The sequence below is a fragment of the Gracilinanus agilis genome, chromosome 1 (genome assembly GCF_016433145.1).
Source record: "Gracilinanus agilis isolate LMUSP501 chromosome 1, AgileGrace, whole genome shotgun sequence".
In the NCBI taxonomy this organism is placed as follows: domain Eukaryota; kingdom Metazoa; phylum Chordata; class Mammalia; order Didelphimorphia; family Didelphidae; genus Gracilinanus; species Gracilinanus agilis.
Window position 1 is genome coordinate 10531058 of NC_058130.1, and position 12992 is coordinate 10544049.

General features: G+C 41.2%; 1 protein-coding gene across 1 annotated transcript in view; it reads left to right on the forward strand.

Moving 5' to 3' along the window:
- The first annotated feature begins 5611 nt into the window (after window positions 1-5611).
- CACNA2D3 (calcium voltage-gated channel auxiliary subunit alpha2delta 3) overlaps window positions 5612-12992 on the forward strand; it is an 858102-nt gene continuing 850721 nt past the window's right edge. The window contains exon 1 of the mRNA XM_044675448.1: window positions 5612-5882. Within this exon, the coding sequence (XP_044531383.1) occupies window positions 5612-5882 (271 nt within the window). The remainder of the gene's footprint in view (window positions 5883-12992) is intronic.

Here is a 12992-nt window from a genome sequence, read left to right on the forward strand (position 1 = left end):
GAATAGCTGCGTCATTCACAGTTTGTCATTAGACAATATTGCTGTTACTCTATACAATGTTCTTCTGATTCTGTTCAATTCACTTTGCATCAGTTCATGTAAGTCTTTCCAGGTTTTTCTGAAATCATCCTATTTGTCATTTCTTATAGCAAATAGCTCCATCACAATCAGATACTACAACTTGTTCCACTGTCCCCCAATTGATGAATATTCCCATAATTTCTGATTCTTAACTATCACAAAAAGAGCTGTTAAAAATATTGTTTTGCACAAATAGGTCTTTTCCCTTCTCATCCCTTTTTGCTTTTTTATCTCAAATCTAGTCTTGGTTTTGCTGGAACAAAAAGTGTGCACAGTTTTGTTGCCTTTGGGCATAGTTCTAAATTGCTTTTCAGAATGATTGGATCAATTTACAGTTCCACCAACAATGCACCAGTGTCCCAGTTTTCCCACATCCCCTCTAACATTTATCATTTTCCCTTTCTGTCATATTAGTCAATCTGATAGGTATGAAGTTATTACCTCAGTGTTGCTTTAATTTGCATTTCTCTAATCAAAAGTGATTTAGAGCATTTTTCATATGAGTATAGATAGCTTTGATTTCTTTGTCTGAAAACTTTCTATTCATATCCTTTGGCCATTTTTCAATTGGGAAATGATTTGTATTCTTATGATTTTGAATCAGTTTTCTATATGTTTAAGAAATGATGTCTTTATCAGAGATAAAAGAAGTAAAAATTTCCCCTAGTTTTCTGCTTTCTTTCTAATCTTGGTTGCATTGGTTTTGTTTATGCGAAAGCTGTTTAAAAACTTAATTTTTTCTAGATCATGTGTTGATACCATTTTAAATATTCATTTTCTAACATTTTGCACTCCATGTTCTCTCCTTCCTTCCTTCCCACCCATCCCTTTTCCTTCTCAAGAAGGCAGGTAGTATGTTACAGGTTGTACACATATTATCATATAATACATATTTCCCTGTTTGTCATATTATGTGCAAACCTTTTAAAATTTAATCTAACCCAAATCATCCATTTTATATCTCGTAATGCCTTCTATCTCTTATTTGGTCATAAATTCTTCCCTTATCTATCGATCTGACAAGTAAACCATTCCATGCTTTTCTATTTTGTTTATAATATCACCCGTTATATTTAAATCTTATATTCATCTTAGCCTTATCTTGGTATACCGTGTGAGATGTTGGTCTATACCTAGTTTCTGCCATATTGTTTCTTATTCTAATTGGTTTCTATTATTCTATTATTTTCATGTCCTAATTTTCCCAGCAGTTTTTTAATAGTGAGTTCATATATATTCCATGTGGATATGGAAACCGTCTACCGTTCATCCCCTTTTTGAGTTATTATTTGTATGTTACTGTCTATCTCCATACACTCTCATCTTCAGTCAGTGACCAAGTCCTACCAGTTTTCTCCTGCATAACTTCTCTCCTCTCCATCACCTCCTTCTCAGCAGTGGCCTTCATTTTTGCAAGAATTTTAAGAGGTATTCCAGCCTTCAGTATGTCCCCACTCCACTCCACTCCATCCTCCACACTGCTGGAAAATGGATGGTCCTAAAACACAGATGCGATTGTGTCTCCAGCTGCTCAGTGGCTTCCTATTTTCTCTAGGCTCAAAAACAAATTTTGCTTGTTTGGCCCTCGGAGCCCTTAACAATTTGGCTTCAGCCAATCTTTCTGGTCTAATAATTATGCATTAATTACACATCTTTGGTTACACTCTGCCAAGGTGGCCTTGGTGTCCCTACCCTAACCCTGAAGGGCTTTTCCTCCTCTCCCACACCTCTGGGAGCCCTTCCCTGCCTCTGATGCTCAGATCAAGGACCATTTCCTTCCCAAATCCTGATTTCCTGAATTATTCACTCCTCTGTCCACTGCTTATCCCCCTCGTAAAATGGAAACATCCGGAGGTCAGAGGTGGGTCCATTTTGTTTTTGGGACTTTTGATGCCTGGAACTTCATCAATGCGAATGAGATTACACTGAACTACTCTATTCACTACATTTCTTTTTCTCCTCCATCATCCCTAGTAGTTTATTTGGCAGACTGTGGCAGTGCGGGAAGCTGTCGATTGGTTGGAATTTGGATTGGGAAGTGCTGAGGGAGGCCCTCATTCCTCAGGTCAATTGAATGGGTTGCAAGTTGGAGATAACCGTGTCTTGACTTCTTTTTAATTAGATGTGGACGTGTCCCGTGAGTGGCTGTGAGTGTGGTGTGTGGCAGCTGGGAGGGTCTGGAGGCTGACAGCTTGGACGTGGGCTCCGTCCACCTCCGCACACATGAGCGGGGCGATCTTGGACAAACCTTGACCCTCTGTGGGCCTCCATGTCCCCTGAGCCATTGTAAAGCAGGTTAATTATCCTGGCTGGATCTGTCTCTGACCGAGGAGCTTTAGAGACCTTAAAGCACAAGATAAATGGGAGTTATGACTTTATTTTGGCTCACAAACACTTTATTGGAGTTGCCAATCGAGGAAATCTAATGATCCTCGCAACAGAAGGTTTGCCATTATTAACAGTCTTTCTCTAACAATTTTCTGTTGCCTGTGTGTGTGTGTTTTTATATGTGTGTTTCTGTTGCCTGTGTGTGTGTGTTTTAAAGAGGGAGGGTTAGCTTTGCTTAGTTATTGTACCTTGGAATTAGTCTGAAACCATATTTACTTGGAAGTGTTATGGATACAGCACTGGGCTGGAAGCCAGGAACACCTGAGTTCGAATCCAGCTTCAGATAAAATCCTCAAATTCAGCACAACCCTTGGCAAGTCACTTCACCCATTTGCCTCAGTTTCTTCATTTGTAAAGTTAGCTGGAGAAGGAAATGGCCAACCACTCCAGCATCTTTTCCAAGAAAAACCCAAATGGAACCGTGAAGGGTCAGATAGGAGTGAAACAACTGAACAACAGAAACAACATCTGGAAATGACAATTCTGTAATCTGATGTAATTTAATGGGGAAGACAATGAAATCCAATCACCCTAAGAGGAAGGCATTGTCAGGGAAGAGAGAAAGCCATATGCCTCCTTTCCTCTTGAAGGATTTTGAATTTGGGAAATTTCTAAGAATTCATAAGTTTTTTTTAGAGCAAATTTTATACTTAAATTAATGATACCATTATGGCCTTCTGTTCGTGTCTCCTCTTCTACAAAATTGGTGTGTGTGTGTGTGTGTGTGTGTGTGTGTGTGTGAATGTGTTTGTGTGTGTGTGTGTGTGTGAGCAGCTAGGTGGCACAGTAGGTAGAGCACTGTTCTAGAGTCAGGAAAACCTGATTTCAAGTCCAACCTCAGACACTTAGTAGTTGCTTGACCCTGGACAGGTCCACTTTACCCTGTTTGCCTCAGTTTCTTCATCTATAAAATGAACTGGAGAAGGAAATGACCAACTCCAGTATCTGTGCCAAGAAAACCCCAAATGGGGTCACAGGGAATTGGACACAACTGAATTGACTGAACAACAATAAATATACATATGTACATATATACACCTACATATACAAATATATGTACACACCAACATGCATACAAGTATTTACACTCATATGTATATTCACATCCATATATATAACATATAGAAACATGTTTATATATACATATGTATATATAAATATATGTGTATCTATGTCACTCTATTTGTATTTCTCTTTCTCTATCTATCCATCCATCATCTATCTATCTATCCATCTATCCATCCATCTATCTATCCATTTATCTATCCATCCATTTATCCATTCATCTATCTATCTATCTATCTATCTATCTATCTATCTATCTATCTATCTATCTATCTATCTATATTCTTCCATCAGTCTCCCTTCGGAAGCACTCAGGCATTAATCCAGTAGATAGTAAACTCCTTGAGGGCAAGGACTGTTTTATTTTTCTCTCTCTGTCCTCCAAGACTGTTGTATATAATCCAGATAAGGACTCACACACAGCTGCACTTAGTAAAATTAATGTTTGTTAAATGCATGAAGCTATGTGATCAAGTGGGTAGAATGTTGGCCTTGAATCCAAGAAGACCTGAGTTCAAATCCCACATCTGATCCCCATAGCTTTGTGACTCTAGACAAGTCACTGCATTTCTTAGTATTCTGGGAAACTCTTTAAGCCCTGAAGAAGGAGGGAGAGGGAAATTCCTCACCTGGAGGCCCTTTTAGTAATGAGATCATAGGTCTAGTCCCTCTCTCTTTTAATTGTTATCTTTTAACCCCACCACCCTCAAAGTTATTTCTCAATTCTCTTCACCCCCTCCCCCAGCCCCTGGCCACCGAAAACCCTTGATTATAGCAAAGAAAACCAGTGAATTTAAATTAAGGAATCCCCACACAGCCCCCCTCCCCCAGGGCTCTGCTAAGAGGGAAGTGGATTCCATGTCCTAGCTTCTGCCATCCAGATTGGTCATTGCCTTTGCCTTTAATTAGATTTCTGGCATCATTTACAGCCACTGAACACTTAATGTTGAAAACAGCTGGAAGCCTGGAATCCTGCATTTGGGCATTGAGGGGGACCTCAGGGCTCATTTAGTCCAAGCTCTTCCCTGCAGCCTGATGAATCACCCCCACAAGTTCCTTCCCTAACTAATCCCGAGGAGACCCTTCACGTTGAGCAGGCGATGGCCCTCTGGTTTCTCCTCAGCCTTGACGTCTGTGCTTCTTCTTCACACGCCAGATTCCTGAAGGCAGTAACGGTTGCCACACATTGCATCGATGATGTCCTATTTTGCTCATCTCTTTCGCTGGTCCTTGGGCTGTGATCCCTCCTTGCTGGTTGTGATGGAAAAGAGTATTATTAAATCCTTCCTCTTGTCTCGGCAACCCCCATCCTCGACCCCACAGAGCAGACACTAAGAATCATAGAATCTGGTTTGTGCACAGATGCGTCCCAGGACACCTGGGGCTTTATTAATTATTATTATTATTATTATTATTATTATTATTATTATATAATCTGATTTAGTCTCTCAATTACAATCATAAAATCATAGGATAATCATTGAAAAAGACCCCAGAAACCCTGGAATCCAGCCCCCTTTGTTCAAAGATGAGGAAGTCGAGCCCCATAAAGACAACCCAATTTGCCTAATTTCACTCAGGCACTAAATAAATGGAAGATCCAAGTTTGAAACTGAGGCTTCCGATGCCCCAGCCAAGGTTCTTTCCCCTGTGACAAGCTCAATTAATACAATTATGTAAGAACCACTGTTGCATTTTCTATGAAAAAAACCACGACGGAGAGATTCTGGGTGGCAGCTCTGTGTACAGTGTCCCAGCGGGGTCCCTAATGGCTCATTTCTGCTTCTTGGTCTCTTGGAATGGGCCCTTCTCCCCGCCATGGCCCAGCCACCCAGATGGCCTATTCCAGGCGCTCCCTGGCTTTGTTCCCACTTCTTCACGGGCTCTTCCAGGCAGGCCGTTTCTAGATATTCGTGTCTCCTAGAAGGAGGGGGCGCAGGAAGAAGGATTCAAATATATGAACAACATTAAATGTTCTGACAGTGAAGTAGTGGCTCTCTTTCCCTGGTGTTTGTGGGAAATGATCTGGTAAAAGCGATACTACAGAAGTAATGCATTTTGGGGCTCCTTTCGGGAAATGATAAATGGGCTGGACTCATCCCTGGATTGCTCAGCAAGTGCTGCTGATGCCACAGGGGGACCGAACTGGGGTTTTCAAGTATGTCCCTTCTCTGATGCAGTCGGCCAGTCCTCAGGCTGCTCTCTGCTAGCCAGCCTGACTGGGCAACAGGAAATCCAGTTCGGGAAGGACACGTTGCTCCCCGGCCAGCCTCTTCTACAGAGTCGTGCCTCAGTCGCACAACGGAGCCTCACCTTCTTCCAGCTCGTCTGCTCTGGTTCTCTTCATAGTAATAAAGCAGGTTCTTGGCACGAAGACATCAGGCAGTCCAGCTCCCACCTCTGTCTGTGCCCAGGCTGTCCCCACATGTCAAAATTCCATTCTTCTTGGAATTCCTAGCTTAGCTCCTTCCTGGGGCCTTTCCTATCTCTCCTTCTCTCTTAGTGCTCTGTGATTTGTGTTTACTTCGAATTGAGTCAACCCACCCAATAACTCCCACCTAACCAACCCCCTAACCAAGCACCCAGTCAACTAACTTTGAATCTGTCATCTCTGCACATGCTTCCTCTCCCTCCTAGAACATAAACTCCGTGAGGGCAGGAATGATTTATTTTCCATCCATGTTTCCCCAACTCTCAACTCGGAGCTTGCACAAAGTAAATGATTTATAAGTGCCTGTTGAATAGGGTAGAGGAAATCCCAGGGTTCTGGACTTAGAACTGAAAAGAATCTCAGAGGTGGTATAGCTAATGCCTTCATCTGACAGATGAGGAAACTGAGGCCCAGGGAAGAGAAGTGATTTCTAAAGATCACCCAAGCAAGCATCAGAGGCAGGATTTGCCTGGCCTGACTCCAAAGCTGCTGCCCCTGTACTCAGTGCCTCCTTTCCCCATCATGGAAGCCGTTGGTCATTGCACTGGATCTTGGTTCCATTTTTAACAGCGTGGCCCTGTTCTTCCTTTGCCTTGTTTTCTGGGTCTCTGCATTGTTTTCCGAAGGGCTTGACTCAACTGGAGGAATACTTCCAGTTAAGCAAATGCTCATCATAATGTCTTTGAAGGAGTGCAAAAGGAGAAAGCACCACTGGCTGCAAAACCAACTGGGTTCAGAACTTAGTAGGCACTTAAATGAGCGCTTGCTGAATTAACTTAATAGAATAAAATCTAAATTGTATCCTAGCGCTTTTATGGAACACATAACATCTGTACTTCCTTAATGCTGTGGCTGTCTCCCAGGATGGCTATGCTCTCCTCTCTGTGCACACACACACACAAATATATATGTAGTATGCTCTAATATAGAACTCAGAATGTAGTATAGTGTAATGTAATACAATGGAATATAATATAGAACAATTTTCTACAATATAGTACATTTATGCTACAGCCTCTTGGTTCAGGGCTAGAATTTATTTTTTTATTCATTCATTATTTCATCCATTTATTTATTTATCCACTTATTTTTTGTTTATTTATTTATTTATTTGTCTGTTTAGTTATTTGCTTATTTATCTATTTACTATTTTATTGTTCAGGGCTATCCTTTAGTGATTGTCTTTGGCAATGAGGGGAAAGGAGAAGGATTCCATTAAGCACCTACTATGTGACTTTAGGTCCTCTATGCACATCCCCTCCTTTGGCCAGGAAGAGGCAGCCAATCATTTCTGGCCCATGAATAAGCCAGAGGAGTCCTTGCCTTGCTAGATGGGGTTTTCCAACAGCTAAAATCTTTTTCTAATGAACCTGATTCCTCCAGTTTAGGAATTTAACCATTTTTTGCAAGGCTAAAGCTGCTGTTGGTGGCAGGACCCCTGAGATAAGAGTTTGAGGAGAAACACAAAGGTGTTCCCAAACATCCATTATGCGAATGCTGAGCCCCGGAACCTGCTGGTTAGTCTCCCACATTGAAGTTCAGCTTGTTTTTTGGAATGAGAAGTAAATCTTCCTGAAGAATTTGTTTGTTCCCCCCCACACAGTGGAATGGCTCGTTGGCTATGGGAGGGGGGTGGGAGGAGGAGAGGGAAAGAACATGAATCATGTCACCATGGAAAAATATTCTAAATTAATTAAATAAAAATTTTCAGATCACACAAAAAATTGTGTTTGTCCCATGACTGCCGGAGGGGGTGAGAGTAGAGGGAGATAGTCAGACAGACAGAAGGATGGAGGAAGAGAGAAAGGGAGGGAGAGAAATGCATTTATATATATATGTATATATATATACATATATATATATGCATTTGTTATATACAGATTTACATGAAACATCTTGTACCATTGAGGAAAAGCAACCGAGGAAGGAAACAGGAATTTATTAAGCACCTACTATGTGCCAGGCACTGGACTGAACACTTCACAGGTATCAGCTCATTGGATCCTCAGAACAGCTTTGGGAGGGAAGTGCTATGATGAAGCCAAGGAGTGGGCTGGGGTGGGAGGGGAGATTGCTGAGAATCGTGCTTGGCCTCCTGTGGGAGGAGGTGGAAGTTGAAGTGAACTTTGAGAGGAACAAGGACTTTTCAGAGATGAGAAGGAAGTGCAGGTGCACTCCAGGAGGGGAGAGTGTTATTTATTGGGGCTTAAAAGGTTGGGGGTGGGTAGGCAGGGTCTGACGGAGTTCAATGCTAAACCTTTAATCTAAGGGGCAAGTAGGGAGCCCTTGAAGTTTATCCAGGAGACCCATGTGGTCAGGCAGGAGATGTGGATCAATCATTTTGGCCACTTTGTGGAGGATAAATGAGAGAGGGGAGAAAGGAGGCAGGAAGGCCAATTATAGGACAATGGCAGTCATCTAGGACAGAGATATTAAGGGCCATAATAAGGATGGTTTGGGGACGGGAGAGGAGAGAAGGGGTCCCCTGTGGGATATTTTGTATACTTGGCTACTAGCTGGATATATGGGGTGAGAGAGTCTGGAGCTGAGGTCCTTGACTCCTTTTATCAGCTCAGATTTCAATGGCTTTGAAAATGTGCAAAGTACTTTAACCCACAGCAGTTCTGGGAAGTTATTATTATTATCGTTATTTTTACAGTGCTATGGAGGAAAGAACTGAGGCTTAGAGACCAGAGTAGCACAGTTAGGAAATGTCAGAGCTAGGATTTGGGCCTTGGAACGCTGACTCGGAGTCCTCCTCTTCACCATGCTTATGCTCTTGAGCTCTGCCTTGTGTGCTGAGGGAAGCATCTGGGTGTCTTACAAGCCAGAATTTGGTCTAGCTCCAAGCGATTCCTGAAATGATCTCCATGAAGAGTGATCCATCGAAGGTCAACTCAGCGGACTGAAAACCAGTCTTGAACACAGGAGGTCCTGGGTTCAAATTTGACTTTAGACAATTCCTAGCTATGCAAATCACTTCACCCTCATTGCCTAGCCCTTACCTCTCTTTCTGCCTTGGGACCAATACTTAGTATTGATTCTAAGATGGAAGGTAAAGATTTAAAAAAGAAGAATGATCCATTGATCATATTCTGACATAAACCATGTAGCTACGAGGCAAGGGACCTAGAATCTACTCCTCCTCACTCTTGGTGAAGAATGTCAAAGGTATTTCTTGGGATCATGGAGTCACAGATACAGAGCTGGAAGGGAGTGCAGAGGCCTTCTACTCCAACCTTTTCATTTTATAGTTGAGGAGATGGGAATTGAAACTTCCATAGAACAAGAGGAATGACAAGCCAAGGCTCATGATTTGTCTGTTTCAAATGAAGAAGACCTCCACCATCTGCCATTACTTTTCAGATCCAATGGGGAAACATCCTCTTGGAAGAAGAAAAAAAGGGGATGAATTCTGATTTGGTATCAATGAATGAATCAAACAAGATTCATTAAGTATTTACAACGTGCCTGACATATATTAGGTGCTGGGTATACAAAGACAAATGTCAAATGGTCCTCTTATATAATGAGGAGAAGAGATAACACAGATTCATCAGAACATGCAAAATATACACGGAGCCAATGGTAGGTAATCTCAGGGGGAAAGGCACTAGGAACTGGGAGGATCGGGACAAGTCTTTTGCACTTGAGCTGAGTCTTAAAAGAAGGCAGGGATTCTCAGAGGCAGAGGCCAGAATGAAGAGAATCTCAAGAGAAACCAGAAATTTGTGGCATGCCGGCTTCTGGAGCACAAGGGCTGTTTTTGTGTTTTTCATTGTTTTCTCAGTTCCTGGCACATGTGTAGGCGTGTCACAAATAAGTGTTTATGAATTGAATTTCCTTACATTGTCTTGAATCTCTACAAACTCGATAAAGACTGGATAGTTACCTTCTTGAGTTTTCTATGTAGTGATGCTGATAGATGCCAAGTTCCTTTAACCTTAAATCCTGCTTTCAAAATATAAATTCTAGAATACTTATACAAATTGGAGTCTCTGGGATATATCCATGAGGAAGACAGAATTTAAGCTCTTTGAGGACAAGTCCTGTTTCATTTTTGTCTTTTTATTCCCAAAGCTTAGAAGATCTACCTACACAGTAGGCACTGAATTAATGCTTGTTGACTGACCATCAACAAACCAAGGTTCTTTTCTGATATTGATCCAGTAGGAGCAATTCCATAAGTTCCAAACCTTTAGTCAACTGTATTTTCTCAGGTTTTGATACTCATCGAGACATTTATTTGGTTTTTAAGACTTGAGTATTGGCCTCATTCTTTAAAATGGTAGCCATTTAGGCAAGAAGTCATGATTAGACAGAAAACATGGATTTTCCAAACAAGTTGCCATTTTGGACAAAATCATCCCATGATGCTAACACTAATATATGGGACTGTTAGCTAGGCTAAAAGAAGTCTTCTATCCTATGATAATGAGTAGGAAACTTCCGCTGGAATGGGGTGGGGGAGAAAAGTGGGAGGGCTGAAGCATCTGGTAAATGATATAATGAAAAAATGAAAAAGGTCTTGGGAAGAGCCTAAGAACTAGCCTATCTGTGAGAGGCCTCCTGATTGGAAACTGGTCTTAGAGTCAGGAAAACCTTGGTTTATGTCCTGTTTCATGCTTGCTTTGAGACTTTGGGCAAGTCATTATTTCCCAGTGACCCAGGCAACACTCTAAAACCAAAGTTACCAATTTACATTTTGGGAAGAACTTCATTAAAAAAGAAAACAAAACTTTAAATATTATATCAATTAAACAAATCACATAGCTATGTTTTGTTAATCAAATTTCTGTCATTCCCCCAAGACTTTCCCCTGAAACAAATATAATCAATTTAAACAAAAAGACAATGTTGACCACATCTGACAGTATTTACTTCATTCCATGCCCATAGCCCTGAGTGTGTCTACTAATTGTAGGGAGACACTCTATATTCCTCTTTGGTCATGACTGGTCACCGCATTGATAAGAATTCCAAAGTCTTGCAGGTCCTTTATATTTAATTTTTTAATTTTTTAATTTTTAATTTAATTTTTATTTTTTTCCATTTAATAATTTTTATTTTTTAGAAAAGTTAACATGGTTATATGATTCATGCTCTTACTTTCCCCTTCACCTCCTGACTCCTGGTCCTTTATATTTTTGAGATCTTTCTATAAATTGCTTCCTTGGCTCCTCCCTTGTCAATTCAGGCGAGGCACCTTGAGTTTCTCTGAATTCTTCACACATGTCCCTTTTTATGACAATCAGATGTCATTTCCTTCTTGCTTCGTGACTTTTTCAGCAATTCCCTAGTCTATAGACACCCACTTCCATTCTAGCTTTTTAATTTTGATGTCCTTGGGATGTCTACCCATGAGCGTATCACTTAGGGTACAGTTTAATGACTTTTTAGGTACAGCATAGGATGGAATTTCCCATTTTCCCTCCTTCCCAAAAGAAAAGCCCCTATTCATGTCTATATCAATCATAGGGTCATAGAAATGGGAGATGGAAGAGACTTCAGAGGCCATCTAGTTTAGTCCATTCAGTTTATAGATGAAGCAAATGAGGCCAGAGGAGATCAAGTGGCTCACCTGAGATCACACAGGTAGGAAGCATCCAAAGTAGGTTTTGAACACAGTTACTCTGACTTCTCTTCTCAATTAATTTATCAACTACCAAATATCTCTCAAACAAGGATTTAATAGCATGGGCACAAGTGTAAACAAAATAATTACTTGGCCTTTTTATGGGGGAACAGAGGCAATGGCTTCTGAAGGAATCATAAGGAGTTTTCCTCATAGAAGAAGTCATATTTGAGGCAAGCTTTAAAGGAAACTTGGGATTCTCAGAGGTAGAGGTGAGGATGGAGAGTATTTTAGTTATAGAGGATAAAGGGATAGAGATGGAAGCTGCAATCTCATGAGCAAGTACTAGAACAAGGACAATTAGACCAGATTGTGTTGGGGGACAAGGGGTTGTTGTTGTTCAGTCGTGTCTGACTTTCATGACTCAATTTGGGGGTCTTCTTGGCAAAAATACTGGAGTGGTCTGCCATTCCTTTCTCTGCCCATTTTACATATAAGAAAATAGAGGCAAACAGAGTGAAGAGACTTGCTCAGGGTCACAGAGCTAGGAAGTGTCTGAGGCTAGATTTGAACTCAGAAAGAGGAGTCTTCCAAAGTCCAAATTTGGTCCTCTATCCACTGCCCCACTTAGCTGCCCCCAGTTGTAGGGAAGTATTGCTTAACTGACTAAAAAGCTAGATCAGGACAGTTTGTGAGTGCTTTAAATGTCAAACAGATGAGTTTGTATTGGATCATGAAGGTAAAAAGGGAACACTGGAATTCATTAAATTGGAGAGTAACTGTATTTTAGGAAAATCTTATTTTAGAGAAAACAACTCACTTTCTGTTTATCCAAAGCTCTCCCAATAGGTGACCTGAGGCAGGATGAATTAGAATAATAGAATTGTAAAATGGTATAACTATATCAGGACCCATAAGCCCCTCTAGGAACATTCTGGAATATTAGTTTTTTAGAACTCATTATTGATTTGTCAATATCCTTGGGTGGCTGGCCGTGCTCCTCACAATTTCTTGTGGCTGAGTTCCTGGGATTAAATAGCTCCTGAGCTTCAGTTAGGGCCTTCCATTATTCCAATATGATTAGAGCTACAAGAGGATGATGTGGAGAATCCAAGTGGCTTTTATTTTTATTTTTTAATTATGGCACAATTTCCCAGGTCACCAAAGGCAAAAATAAGTATACCCACTTGCCACATTTGAAAACTGGACTTATTGAGAGAGAGGGAGGGAGGGAAGGAGAGAGGGAGAGAGGGAGGGAGGGAAGGAGAGAGGGAGAGAGGGAGGGAAGGAAGAAGAGAAAAAGAGAGGACGAGGGAAGGAAGAGGAGAGAAAGAAGGAGGAAAGGAGAGAGAGAGAGAGAAAGAGAGAGAGAGAGAAAGAGAGAGAGAGAGAATGAGAGAGAGAGAATGAGAGAGAGAGAGAGAGAGAGAGAGAGAGAGAGAGAGAGAGAGA